The sequence below is a fragment of the Delphinapterus leucas genome, chromosome 2 (genome assembly GCF_059928025.1).
Source record: "Delphinapterus leucas isolate spDelLeu-1000000601 "Yukka" chromosome 2, BTC_Dleu_Yukka2, whole genome shotgun sequence".
Classification (NCBI taxonomy): domain Eukaryota; kingdom Metazoa; phylum Chordata; class Mammalia; order Artiodactyla; family Monodontidae; genus Delphinapterus; species Delphinapterus leucas.
Genome location: NC_143130.1, coordinates 10,894,443 through 10,909,097, shown reverse-complemented (window position 1 = coordinate 10,909,097; position 14,655 = coordinate 10,894,443). Strand labels below are relative to the sequence as shown.

Here is a 14,655-nt window from a genome sequence, read left to right as displayed (position 1 = left end):
TTCCTAGGTGACACATTTTTGATCTTCTCACTCAATTTTTCATGTCTCCCATCCTCTCTTTCTTATATTCCATCTCTTTCCATGCTACCTTCTAGATAGTTTTTCAGATCTATCTTCCAGTTCAAAATTCATACCCATAACAACATTCAATCTGTTTATCATTCAAGTTACTTTCTTATCCATTCAATTAGTACCTTTTTCCTTGCTAGACATTCTATAATTTCCCTACCCAAAGGTCTCATTTATTTTTTCTTCTCGTGTTGTCTTATCTTTCCTTTAAATCCTTTAATTTATGTCCTTAGTCATGTTAAGCATAATTATGTTATATTCTCTTTCACATAGCTTGTTTACCTATTTTTGTTATTTACTTTGCCAGCCAATCTGGCCTACGGTAGATTGTTTCTATGCATCTGTTGTGCTTTGGGTGTGTGAGCTCAGGTTAAATGAGGCTTATCCGTGGAATCCTGCCTAGGTTGAGATATTCCCTCCAGAGAGGTTTTCCACTTGCTTCTACCAGGGAATTTGGGAGTAGTGTGGTCTGAGACCAATTTTAATATTAAATTCTCTGGTTGGAATTTCCCAGATGATGCAGGTAAAGTAAACGAAAACCTCAAACTCAGATGAGGTACAGACTCCTGTTTAAAAGTTCCCACAGGATATTTCACTTTCCCACTCCAGGCCAGGCCAAGAAGGACAAGCTAGTTTGTTAGGGTCTTCCATTACTAAAGGATGGATTTTTTTTCAGCAAGGGCATATACCTTTGAAGGCACTGGCTTTGCATGAGGGTCTCATCTAACTTCCCATTTTATATGGGTCCAAGCCTTTACCATCTGCCTCTCCATGGGGGTTAAAGCCAGATTACTGAGACAACAGCTCCCAACCCTGCCTCCTGGGAGCCCCCAGTTCACACTTATGCGCTGATTCTCAGATCTTCGTTCCTGCCCCTTGGATATTCCCTACCTTCTCGTGAGCTCCAATAAGCATTTAAAAGGCTTTTTAAAAGTTATTACATTCACCTAGCATTTTTAGATGTCTGTAGCAAGAGGATTTTCAAGAGGATTTTATGTTTATTCCATAAAACTACCACAGTCAAATTCTTTGTTTGGGTTGTTAACCTACTTGAATGTATTACTTTGAGAAAAAGAAAATATTTTTTAAATGTGTAACATAATGGTGTAACACAAATAGGTGCTCATGTAATGTAGTGTTATCTTTGGATTATTAGATCAGCTGAAAAATTAGGCCCCGGAGACAAAAACATTTTTATGAGAAATAATTGATATTTGATTCTTTGTTAAATAAAATAAACACTGAATACTTTCACTAGTTTTGTTGCTCTTATAAGACAAGCTACAAAGTATAGCCATTTGTGGGCATATGGGGTTTAATACATGTAATAAGTTCTTTCTTCATGCAACTTCCAGATTTTCTCAAGTAAGGCCACCGTTTCTTAAAGGCAAATTATTGCATAATGATGATAATTGTATATATGAACTTTATATTTGTCTTACATATATTTTAGGGAAAAAACCAACTCCTTTATTAGTAACTCGTGAAACAGTAAAATTTTGTGGAAAACCTTAGAAAAAACTGTGGGAAATGTGATATGTTGCAAAGGGCACAGGCTTGAGAGACAGATGGGTCTGGGCTCTGGTGCCATCTCTACTATTTATTGGCTGTGTGACCTTAGGTGAGTTAATTAACCTCTCTAAGCCTCTTTTTCTTCATCAATAAAAGAAGAGATGAGTGATACCTGGCAGAGTTACACTCAGGATTAACTGAGATAATGAATTCATCTGGCAAATGCTAAATGAACACTAGTGAAAAGACAGAAAGAAGGACGGAAAGAAAAAAGAACGGAGGGAAGGAGGAAGGAAAACTTGAAATGTTCAGGAATTCAGGCAGCCAGTGCCTCTCAATTCATTTAAAGAACAGGAGTATGTGAGGCCATGCTCTCCAATGAATTAGCCTAATGCTAATTTCTAAGTAATCTTCGTCTAGATGGTATCACTCATGCAAATTCACTTCATGTCTTACGGGAAGTTTAATACAAAACAAAGACAAGTCAAATTGCCTAGAGCCTTGAGATATCTGGACCATCCATCCCTCAGGAAGGTCCCTTAGTAAACAGTGGAGGGCTCAAACAACTGGGACCCCTCCTGGGAAAAGAGCCCCTAAAGAGAACTATGAATGCTGATGGCTGTGACCAGGAGACACACTGCCTCTCAGTAAACCGAACTTCCAACTTTTTTCCTCCAAAAAAAAAAAAAAAAAAATTAAAAAGAATCACAGAGCAGAAGGATAGGAGGGAGTAAAACTACATGACGCTTCTGACCAGCACTCACAACAGCCCACAGAGTCCTGACTGCCCTCCAGAAATTTCTAAAGGAATGAAGAGAACACCTTGGTGGCCACTGTTTCTGCTAAGATGTTTTCCAGATGTCTGCTCCCGATGAGTCGGTTTGGAGGTATGGGGGAGCACCAGATACCCTCAGAGGAAAATGAGCTATAGCCCTGTTCCCCTTGTTTGGTGGTGTCTTAATAGGTCTCTGTCCTCGGGAATGTTGAAGGAGCTCAAGTGTGTAAAGGGATGGTCAGCTCAAGACTAAACTGAGGGCAATGAATTCACCTCTGGATGAGGACAGCTTACGCTCTATGAGCAGAGAGCTGGGCTGTTCACCTCATAGCCTGGTCTATGAATATGGTTTTCCACCCATTTCTGAGGAATTTAATCAGGGGAAAAGCTGGCTCTGAATGAGCAGATAGGCTTTTACGTGAGGTCACCTCTCAGGAGATGATCTGCGTCACCTTGGTGATGGACAAGAGGAAGGACATTTTGTAAGAAGGGAAGAGAAGAGACACCACAATTATCCTTGGCTCCTACAGGATTTAAGGGTGGGACAAAAACTAAAATGCGCTGTGTGTGAGAATGGACGCTAGTGGTAAAGACTGAAAGTCTAGGGCTTCCCTGGTGGCGCAGTGGTTAAGAATCCGCCTGCCAATGCAGAGGACACGGGTTCGAGCCCTGGTCCGGGAAGAGCCCACATGCCGCGGAGCAACCAAGCCCATGCGCCACAACTACTGAGCCTGCACTCTAGAGCCCGTGAACCACAACTACTGAGCCCATGTGCCACAACTACTGAGCCCGTGAGCCACAACTACTGAGTCTGTGTGCCACAACTACTGAGCCTGTGCTCTAGAGCCCGTGCTCCACAACAAGAGAAGCCACTGCAATGAGAAGCCCGTGCACCGCAACGAAGAGTAGCTCCCGCTCGCCGCAACTAGAGAAAGACCGCGCACAGCAAGGAAGACCCAACGCGGCCAAAAATAAATAATAAATAAAGTCTACTATTGCCTTCCTCCTTCATCAGAACCCTGGGCAGGCGCCCCCATAGCCCTATCCCCAGGGAAAAAAATACGGTGACTTGAAAATATCTGTCGAGATGCAGCAAAAATGATCACAATAGTCTTGGAGCTATACAAATGCAAACGCTTGTTCAGAACTAGTATCACATAAACATGAGATAGTAAGTGTTAGAATGTGTGCGTCTAGGTTAAAACATTGACGAAATAGAGGATGTTTAGAGAAATGGACAGTGAGAGTTAGCAACATTGTTTAACCTCACATGGATCCTAATGCTTTTAGCTTCAGCAAGATTGGCAGTATTCTGGACCATAAAACAAGACTCAAAAACTTTAAAAGAATTGAAATCATACAAAGTATCCTTTCTGCAACAGAATTAAACTAGAAATCATATAGAACTATCTCTGGAAAAGCCCCAACTATTTGGAAATTAAACAACAAAAAATAATCCATGAGTGAAAGAGGAAGTCACAAAGGAAATCTGAAAATAGTCTGAGTTGAATGAAAATGAAAACAATACATCAAAAATTTGAGGATGCAACAGTTAATATCATACTGACTGAGAGCAAGGCAAGAATGCTTTCCTTCACTATTTCTATTCAGAATTGTACAGGAAGTTCAAGCCAGTGCAATAAAGCAATAAAAAGAAATACACAAATTAGAAAGAAAGAAGTAAAACCATCTCTATTCACAGAAGAAATGATTGTGTTCATAGAAAAATCCAAAAGCATCTACAAAAAAGCTATTCAAACTAATAAGAGAGTTTTGAAAAGTCATAGTATTTGATACACAAAATCAGTAGTATTTCTATATACTGGCAATAGGCAACTGGAAATTGAAATTCAAAGAAAAACTTACCGTATATAATAGTGAAACCAAGGGCAGTCATCAGTTAGATCCCTTCAACTATAACGTGCTTAACAAATAACATCCTGTGACTTGCCTTCACTGACAAAGCTTGCTTTGTTTTCAAAAACTGCATACCCTCCAAGCTTCACGTAGCTTAGACAATATATCACAAGACGCCTTTCATCACCCCCTATAGATAACACCTCTGACATATGGACTGCTATAGTACAGTTGTTTTTTCAGGAACACGGAGTTAGTCTTGCCCAGGTCAAATCATTCAAGACCCCCAACCATTAAACTGGTCCTGTGCAAATCTGATGGATGACCATTTGACATCGTAGGACCAAAAATTCCACCCTCAGATCATCCTAACGCCGTCATTTTCTGAACATGCGTCCCAGGAAGAAGCATGTAACTCAGATACACCTGTGCAGAACACAGGTTATGCTGTAGGAATCAACAACATGATTTTTAAACTTATGTGGAAAGACAAACAACTAGAATGGCTAAAACAGTTATGAAGAAGAACAAAGTTGGAGGACACATACTACCTGATTTCCAGACTTCTGTACAGACACAGTAATCAAAACAGTGTGGTATTGACCAAAGAATAAGCACGTAGATGAACAGAACTGAACAGAGTGCTCAGAAATAGACCCATGCACATACAGTCAATTGATTTCCGGTCAAAGATCAAAGGCAATTCAATGGAAAAGAACAGTCTTTTCATCAAATGATCTTGGAACAAGTGGACACTCACTTGCCAAAAAAAAAAACAAACCTTGATCTGTACCATATTAATAAGTTAACACAACACGGATCACACGCCTAGATCTAAATTTAAAACTAGGAAACTTTGTGAAGAAAATAGAGGATAAAATCTTCCTGACCTTGAATTAAGCAAAGATTACTCAATGAAAGGATGCTCAACATCATTATTCACCGGGGAAATGCAAATTAAAACCACAGTGAGATACCATCAGCTAGCTGAATGGGTAAAAAAACAAAGAAAATAAAGAAATCCTGACAATACCTAGTGTTGCCAAAAATGTGAAGCAACTGGAACTCTCATGCACATTGGTGGGGAAGCAAGATTATTCAAGCACTTTGGAAAACAGTTGGGCAATTTCTTATGTCTACTCCCCGTATGACCTAGGAATCTCAAGACAAATTCACTCAAGAGAAACAAAGACATACGTACATACAGAAACATGCAGGGGAGTATTTAGAGCAGCCTTATTCATAATCACCCCAAAAAGGGAACAAACCAAACATCCTTCAGCTGATGAATGATTTTAAAACTGGCGCATCCATATAATGACATCCTACTTGACAATAAGAAATGAACCACTGGGACACATAACAATAGGGATGAATTTCAAATGAATGATGCTAAGCTTTACAGATTTACTAAGGCCACATGATATTGGATTACATTATACGACATTCTGCAAAGAGCAAAACTCCAGGGACAGAAAATAGATCAGTGGTTGCCAGAGCCTGGGGCCTGGGGAAAGGATTAACTACCAAGGGACACAAGGGCATTTTTTGTGGTAAGGGCTCTTCTATGCCTTGATTGTGGCGACTTACATGACCGTATGCATCTGTCAAAACTCATAGAACTGCAAACTAAAAGAGGGAAATTCTATTGCACGTAAATTACGCTTCAATAAACCTCACTTTAACTTTTTTAAGATTTTAAAAGATTTTTTTAAAAAGCTGTCTGCTGGGGAAAAATACAGTAACAATCAGAGTCAAGTAAAAAAGAAAAAAAAGTCTTCTAAGAAGGAAGCACAGCTACTTAAATCAGGATGAAAGACACTTCAAGAGAGAAAAGATTTTTAAGAGAAGATGAAACCAATAAATTAGGTTTAAGATGTCTGCAAAAACAAACAAACAAACAAAAACAAAAAAACCCCAGATTCATCCTGCCCTGAGAGGTCATCAGGAAAATAGAGTATCTTAAGAAATAAGAACTAATTTGCCAGATACCCAAAAGGCAACTGAGTCAAAGAAAGAGAATGGTAGGCAGAATTCTAAGATGCCCTCCCATCCCTATCCCCCGCCCCCCCCCACCATGTACACACCCTTTGTGTATAATCTCCTCCACTTACGTGCGGGTGTGACTTGTAAATATAATAGGAATTCACTCCCATGATTAGGTGATTAGTCAATGGACTCTGAGTTCATCAAAAAGAGCTTATCTGGGTCCCCTGGTTGCGCAGTGGTTAAGAATCCGCCTGCCAACGCAGGGGACACAGGTTCGAGCCCTGGTAGGGAAGATTTCACATGCCGCGGAGCAACTTAGCCCGTGCGCCACAACTACTAAGATGGCATGCCTTAGAGCCTGTGCTCCGCAACGAGAAGCCACTGCAGTGAGAAGCCCGCGCACCGCAACGAAGAGTAGCCGCCACTCGCCACAACTAGAGAAAGCCTGTGCGCAGCAACGAAGAACCAGTGCAGCCATAAATAAATAAATAAAAATTTTTTTAAAAAGCATCACAAAAGGCAACAGCATAGAGAAAAGAGGGGAAGGCTAAGGGCAGACGTCTTTGGAGAATAATCTCTCTCAATTCCATCCAGTGGTGGCCAAGAAAACCCAGCACAGACTGGTGGAGGTTCCCTGGTCTTGTCTCATTGCTCTTGATAACTCATTGTCCCTACAGGTTTTACTTCTCTACCTCCGGACCCTGACTGCAGTCACCCAAGTACTAACACTCCTCTCTGGGGGGCACACCCTCCCACAGGTCTCCAGGGCCAACAGTGACATCCAGAGCAGAAACACGTCTGTATTCACTGGACTTCCTTAACACTCATTCTCAACATGGCCGTTGGTGAGACTAGGCACCAGGAAATAACCACTCAACTTTATAACCATAAAAAAAGCATGAATCATTCCTGAATCATCTTTCCCTATATGGGAAATATAATAGGAGGGTTCCCCCTGCCCAAAGAATATTATCTGAATTACAGGTTGTAGTATCTTGCAAATTAAAATACATGCTTCATCTTCATAATATTATTAGTTCTTTGATTTATAGCACTGTTCATTCTGAACATCATATAATGAAAATGGAGTAAATCATAACTTACCCTGTAACTTTTTAGTCTGATGAAATCAACCTTCATAGAGACAAATCTATCGGAATTTCGACTGATGTTCTTAAGGTGTTCTACCAGATCTGCACAGAACTTGTAGCCTCCTTTAAGTACACAGAGGACCATAATGTCACAGTATCCTATGTCTTTCATAATATCCTTAGCCAGCCGTTCAATTCTGAAAGAAGGGATTAAAAGATATATTAAAGCATGACTACTTCTGAGCATTTTTGTTCCTTTCCCCAAAAATGCATGATGTACTCTACATACTAGATTATGCAGGAGAATGTGGAGAAGGGCTTGGGAGACAGAATGTTACAGATAAAGAAGCTCTGTTAAAGTAGGATAAAGAGAAAGTGTTCAAAACATATTTCTAATAACCACATCATCAATCATACATTTTTGCTCCTCTGCATCACAAAAAATGATTAAGGTGTAAAATATGATGTCAAAGATCACGAAGGCTATTATTTGATCACTACAAAGCCTGGCTGTTCGCTTTAACGAGGCTATGATGGTATGTGGTGATATTACGTTCCCTTTAAAGCAAAGAAGAAGGAAATGGAGGATGACTCACCCACCTGACCACGTTAGACGAGACTGGAGGAAAAGTCAAGACCATAATCACTATCGAAAGAATAATATTTGACTTATATTTGATGAAGATAACACGTTACCTCTATGAGAGGTGCTCCGGACAATCTCAGTGGACACCATCTCCACAGATCACAGTTTGAATGGTGTCTCCTGAAGTTCTACCATGATGCAGCCTTGGGCTGGCATCCAACACCTAATGTGGAACTGTCATTGTATTTTTTCTCATTGTTTCATATGTATAAGTCCATTGCCCATACACCCATACAACACTAAAACCTTGAATGAAGGTAGGATCGAAGGGGCACACTTTTTAAAATATTCCCACTGGCACCTCAAACTGAATTATATTTAAAACAGATGAAGTGAATGATGTGAAAAAATAAAATATTATATCACATATGTTTTAAATATGTAATATATATACTTTATATATTTTTATAGTTTATTTGTGTGTGTATATGTGCATACATATACATATAAAATGACAACCATGGGTTCATGTAATGTGTCTCAAAATATGATCAACGAAATGTACATCAGCATGCCAAATATTCCTTTTATATTATTATTATTTTTTTTTTTTTTGTGGTACGCGGGCCTCTCACTGTTGTGGCCTCTCCCGTTGCGGAGCACAGGACATGCAGGCTCAGCGGCCATGGCTCACGGGCCCAGTCGCTCCGCAGCATGTGGGATCTTCCCGGACCAGGGCACGAACCCGTGTCCCCTGCATCGGCAGGCGGACTCTCAACCACTGTGCCACCAGAGAAGCCCCCAAATATTCCTTTTTTAAAGAATTTTTTTGATGTGGACCATTTTTAAAGCCTTTATTGAATTTGTTACAATACTGCTTCTGTTTTATGTTTTGGTTTTTTTGGCCATGAGGCATGTGGAACCTTAGCTCCCCAACCAGGGATCGAACCTGAACCCCCTGCATTGGAAGGCGAAGTCTTAACCACTGGACCGCCAGGAAAGTCCCCAGCATGCCAGATATTCTATAAAAAGGGACACTTGTTTCCAGCATGATGCAGTGAGGAGGTCAACACATCCTCTTCACAAAGAGAAAGTAGAAAGTCAGACAAAACTGTCAAAAGCAACTATTTCAGTGCTCTGGAAATCAACCAAAGGCATGCACCAAACTGAGAATCATTTATTCATGAAAACACTGAACACTGGGTAGAAACAGCACAGATCTGTGGTATTCTTATCTGAGAATGGTCCCCTCTCCCTGGCCCCCAATCTGCTCTACTGTTCAACCGGGTAGTCAAGCAGGGTGGGGCACTGCTCACCCGATGGGGAACACCGTCAGTTAACACGGCCATCTTGGTAGCATGCGAACAGGGAGGGCCAGGGGTCCCGTTATCCTGAAGTTGCAGTCCTGTTTGAGCAACTACCTAGCAGACTAGTCACAGATTTAACAGAGAGTTCCAGGAGGTTACAGTCATGGGAGAGGGGCACATAATAAACTCTCCACATACCCCAAGTCAACCAGAAGCTGTGCATATGCACTGCAGAGACTAGTGTGGGCCCAGGCCACCACATATCCCTGAAAGGTGGAGCCCGTAAACCCACACGGCAGAGACACCGGAAAGCTCAGTGGAAAGTAAAAGCCAGGGAAGGCTTGAAAAAGGCTGGAAATTTGAATGTGCTTGACAGGCTCCCACACACATTCATCAGCAAAGAGTGGAGGCCTCCCTGGATCAAGGTGTTTGAGTATAATCTCTACCCAATCTCAGGCTGAAGATTAAGCTATTCAGGCACAAGCATGAACTCTGGTGAGCAAAACTTAAAAGGGAAAACAAGAAAAATAAACTGCACATCATCAGAGGCTACACATTGTGGGGGAGACAGTTTTCACAGACTGGCAGACAAAAAAAGAAACAAAGAACAAGGGCAGGGGCTTCCCTGGTGGCGCAGCGATTAAGAATCTGCCTGCCAATGCAGGGTACACGGGTTCGAGCCCTGGTCTGGGAAGATCCCACATGTCGTGGAGCAACTAAGCCCGTGCTCCACAACTACTGAGACTGTGAGCCACAACTATTGAGCCCACGTGCCACAACTACTGAAGCCCACATGCCTAGAGCCCGTGCTCCGCAACAAGAGAAGCCACCGCAATGAGAAGCCCGCGCACCGCAACAAACAGTAGCCCCTGCTCGCCGCAAGGAGAGAAACCCCGTGCACAGCAATGAAGACCCAACGCAGCCAAAAATAAATAAATATATAAATAAATTTATTTTAAAAAAAGAAGGGCAATGAATAGGAAATAGTTACAAATATGGTAGAGATTAAACCAAGTATATCAATCATCATCACTTTAAATGTGAATTGTCAAAATACACCAATTAAAGGCAGAGGCTGTCAGAGTGTATCAAAAAAACACCCTAATATATGTTGTCCACAAGAAATCCATTTTAAATATAAAGACACAGATAGATTAAAGGGGTTGAGAAAGATGTACCATGTTAACATAATCAAAAGAAAGCTGGAGTAGTTGTATCAATTACAGACAAAGCAGACCTCAGAGCAAAGAAACTGTCAGGAATAAAGACTGACATTAGTGTATTAAAAAGAGGTCAATTCTCCAGGAAGACCTAACAGTCCTTCATGCGTCTGCACCCAACAAGAGAGTACCAAAAAACTTATTGAACTGTAATAAGTAGATGAATCCACTGTTGCAGTTAGAGACTTCAACACCCCTCTCTCAGTACTTGACAGATCCAACAAGGCAGAAAACCAGTAAGGATATAGTTGAAAGGAACAGTACCATATACCAACTGGACCTGGCTGACATTTGTAGAATACTTCACCCAACATTCTCCTTAAAAGATATCAATAATAAAATGAAAAGACAAGCCACATACTAGTGGGAAATATTTGCAAATCATATGTCTGATAAAGGACTTGTGTCCAGAATATATAAAGAACTCTTACAACTCAATAAGAAGAGAAACAACCCAACTGCAAAATTAGCAAAAGACTTAAATAGGCATCTGTCCAAAGAAGATGTATGAATAGCTAACAAGCACACTAATCATTAGGAAAATGCAAATTTAAACCACAATGAAATACCTTTATATATCCACTAGCATGGCTATAATTAAAAGGACAAACAATACTAGATGTTGGCAAGTATGTGGAGAAACTGGAACCCTCAAACACTGCTGGTGGGAATGTAAAATGGTGCAGCCACTTTGGAAAATAATTGGCAGTTTCTTAAACTTACCATGAAACTCAGAATTCCTCTCCAAGAGAAATGAAAAGATATGTCTACACAAAGACTTGTACGTGAATGTTCACGGAAGCATTATTCACAATAGCCAAAAACTAGAAATCTAAACGTCCATCAACTGATGAATCAATAATCAGATATTGTATGATTTAATTTATATGAAGCGCTCAGAAAAGACAAATTTATAGAGAAAGAAATCAGATTAGTGATTGCCTGATGGTGGGGGTAGAAGCAGAGACTGACAACAAACTTTTGGTGATGATAGAAATATTGTAAAACGATGGTGGTGATGGTTGCCTAACCATAAAAATGTACCCAAAATCATTGAGTCATTTACCTACAATGGGTGAGTTTTGTAGTATGTAAATTATATCTTAATAAATTCATTTTAAAGGTGGGAAAGGGCATTCTTGGGATGCCACTCCAGACCACTGAATCAGAATTTCTAGACAAAAAGCTTAAGATTATGCATTTTTACAAGTTCACTGGGTAAGTCTCCTGTAGAGGGAACTGGTAACCTTACCAGGATTCAATTGTGTACTAAATCAGGATGCAATTAACTTAAGTCATAAATTGATTTTCAGATGAGAAAAGCAGGAATTTGTTTAAACCAGGGGTTCCCAAACTCGTGTGAAGAGAAAACGCTTCTGAGACTTATTAAGAAGTGAATTGAGTACAAAGACACCCACTACACAGAAAAGGTGCTTTAACTGCTAAAGTCAAGCAGATTTCTTCCCTACCCCTCCCCTTTCTTGCAGAAATCTGTATCTTTAATATGAATTGCCAACATGGAGGTCTAACAAGTTGGGAGATGCCAAATTTCTTACATTTATTTCATCACAGAACCTGTTTTCCCTTCAAGGATCAAAACTTGTATACCATGGAAGGCCACCTGAGGCTGTGAGAAACCACAAACTAGACCTTATTTTAATAATATACTATAGTTTGAGAGAATACACAATGTGCAGATCTTATCCAGTGGAAAATCTTAGAATGTGAGTGAGAGAATGACATTTCCTTTTGCTTACAGACAGGCACTGATGGAAAGATAATATCCTGGGAATAGTGACCATCTAGTGCTTTTCAAACTTTCCTTTGGCTGAGGATCTATTTTACAAGTTAAATTTTAACTCAGAAGAATATAACAGCTTAAAAAAATAGAGGCAGAAATACAACGGCTTAAGGAAAAGGGTAGAGCGGGGAGCCCGAAGTTTCAGTTTCTCCTGCTTCTTAGAGCCTCTCCCGCCCCAATTTCTGAGTCTGAAATCCATGAAGCTTGCTTTTCATATAAATGTGAAGGCTTAAGTACTTGATCTTTGTACAAGAAATTAGAGGTCCATGGAAAGGCAAGAGTTGGGGCATTAAGGAAGCCTTGTTAAAGGGATAGGACCTATCAATCCTGAAGGCTGTGGTGGGCTGAACTGGAGGGGGCTCTCTGAAAACCAAAAAACTAGTGAGGGTGACTTAGGGGCTGAGAAGAGGAGAGAAAATGTTGGCTTTCGAAAAGCCAATCGGCTAGGAAGGAGCCAGAGGATATCTATGTCGACGGGCCCAAAAGAACTAGAAACACTACTTGAGAAGCAGTTCTGTGCTGCTATTTTTAAGTTGCAAATATTCCTATTTCTAAAACATCACCACTGAAAACCTAATTGTGCACAGACTGGCCGACCTGTGAGAAAAGACTTATTTGAGATAAATACAAGTCGCAGGAAAAGCCTTCAGGGGTTTGGCCTGTGAAAGCAAAGGTCACCTCTTAACTGTCCCTGGTTAAGAGTCTGTGAAAAACGTGAGACAAACGCTTTCCCAACCCTCATTTTCATCAGTTTGTACAGGACATTGTTATTTTGAGGCTGTTACTTGTGCTGTAACATCTTCCGTATGTATAGCCTTCTCACCACTTCCCCTGAACAGATATCCCAGGAACTAGTTCATGTAAAGCACAGATTTATTTTACTCCAAATTCTCTGTAGTACAAAATTTCTGTGTACCATTATATAGAAGAGATTCCAGAATAGGGTCCCCAAGTGTACCGTCTGATTCACAAAGGAGAGGGCTAGACAAAACTTACACGGCAAAGAGCACTCACCTGTCCACAACGATGCCATGAGGGATGAGGACATAGTCCAAATCTCCGTAATAGTGCTGTGGGTATGTGAACAAATTCAAGTCGTAGCCTGGCCAGTCGTCCATAATCTGTAAATCAAATTATCTTGGTTACAATATTTTTCATTGGAAATTTATTTTAAGAAACATAAATAAACAAGAGCATCCTTTGAAAAAAAGAATAATATTGAAAACAGACTAGGTCTGATAATCCATATGGCATTAAATTATATTCCATAGGACTTCCCTGGTGGTCCAGCAGTTAAGACTCCGTGCTCCCAACGCAGGGGACCTGGCTTCGATCCCGGGTCAGGGAACTAGTTCCCGCAAGCTGCAACTAAGACCTGGTACAGCCAAATAAATTTTTTAAAAAATTATATTCCATCAACCTATGAGAAGCCAGGTGGGACAAGGTAATTTGTTTCACGTAAACTGACGAAGGACCTACTGAAGTGAACAGGGAACTCCATTCCTGACGTTTGGCATCACAAGATAAAATACCAACTTAATGCCTTACAGCTAACCTGATAGCATTGTTTGTAAGAGTGCACATATGTAAATATACAATTTACTTATACAATTTATAAGTAAAATTATGTTTGTAATTACAGGAACACCTTTTATTGCGCTTTACAGATAGTATGCTTTTTACAAATTGAAGGTTTACGGCAACCTTGTGTTGTCAGATGATGCTCTCAGCATTTTTTAGGAATAAAGTTGTTTTTGTTTTTTTTTTTGCGGTACACGGGCCTCTCACTGCTGTGGCCTCTCCCGTTGCGGAGCACAGGCTCAGGACGCGCAGGCTCAGCGGCCATGGCTCACGGGCCCAGCCGCTCCGCGGCATGTGGGATCTTCCCGGACCGGGGCACGAACCCATGTCCCCTGCGTCGGCAGGCGGACTCTCAACCACTGCACCACCAGGGAAGCCCCCATCTGCGTATTTGAAGAGCAACACATCTGCTCTGCCTTGACCAGCAAATCAGCTGGTGGCAACTGTTGAATCTGCACAGAGTAACTCTGGCTTCTACCCTGAGAACTCCTGGGGTCTGCTGCCACCATCAACACCACAACGGCTGGTCAAAGCCTGAACCCGCCAGCTGAACATGAGGAGATTCCAGAAGATGCACTGGCAGACCACGACAAAGACCAGACGAGAAGCCTGACCAGCACCAGGCCCCAGGGAGATCACCCAAGGGCACAGCACTTTCTGGCTCCCCTGCCAGACCACACACACTACCCACCCTACCTCTTGCAGCCCTCCCAGAGGCAGCAGCATGAACTAGTGGCCACTCTTCCCGCCACGGAAATCCTGTAGTACCCCCTGCCTGGCTGAATCTCAGAGATTCTCTAGCCCATGTTCTAGGGCTCAGCTCTGACACTTAATATGATGTTAGGAAAATTACACCTGAGATTCATT

General features: G+C 41.2%; 1 protein-coding gene across 1 annotated transcript in view; it reads right to left on the bottom strand.

Moving 5' to 3' along the window:
- The window catches only part of PRTFDC1 (phosphoribosyl transferase domain containing 1), a 90,531-nt gene that overhangs the window by 70,422 nt on the left and 5,454 nt on the right, over positions 1-14,655 (bottom strand). The window contains exons 2-3 of the mRNA XM_022580529.3: positions 13,222-13,328; positions 7,307-7,490 (exon numbers count right to left, since the gene is read on the bottom strand). Of these exons, the coding sequence (XP_022436237.1) occupies positions 7,307-7,490; positions 13,222-13,328 (291 nt within the window). The remainder of the gene's footprint in view (positions 1-7,306; positions 7,491-13,221; positions 13,329-14,655) is intronic.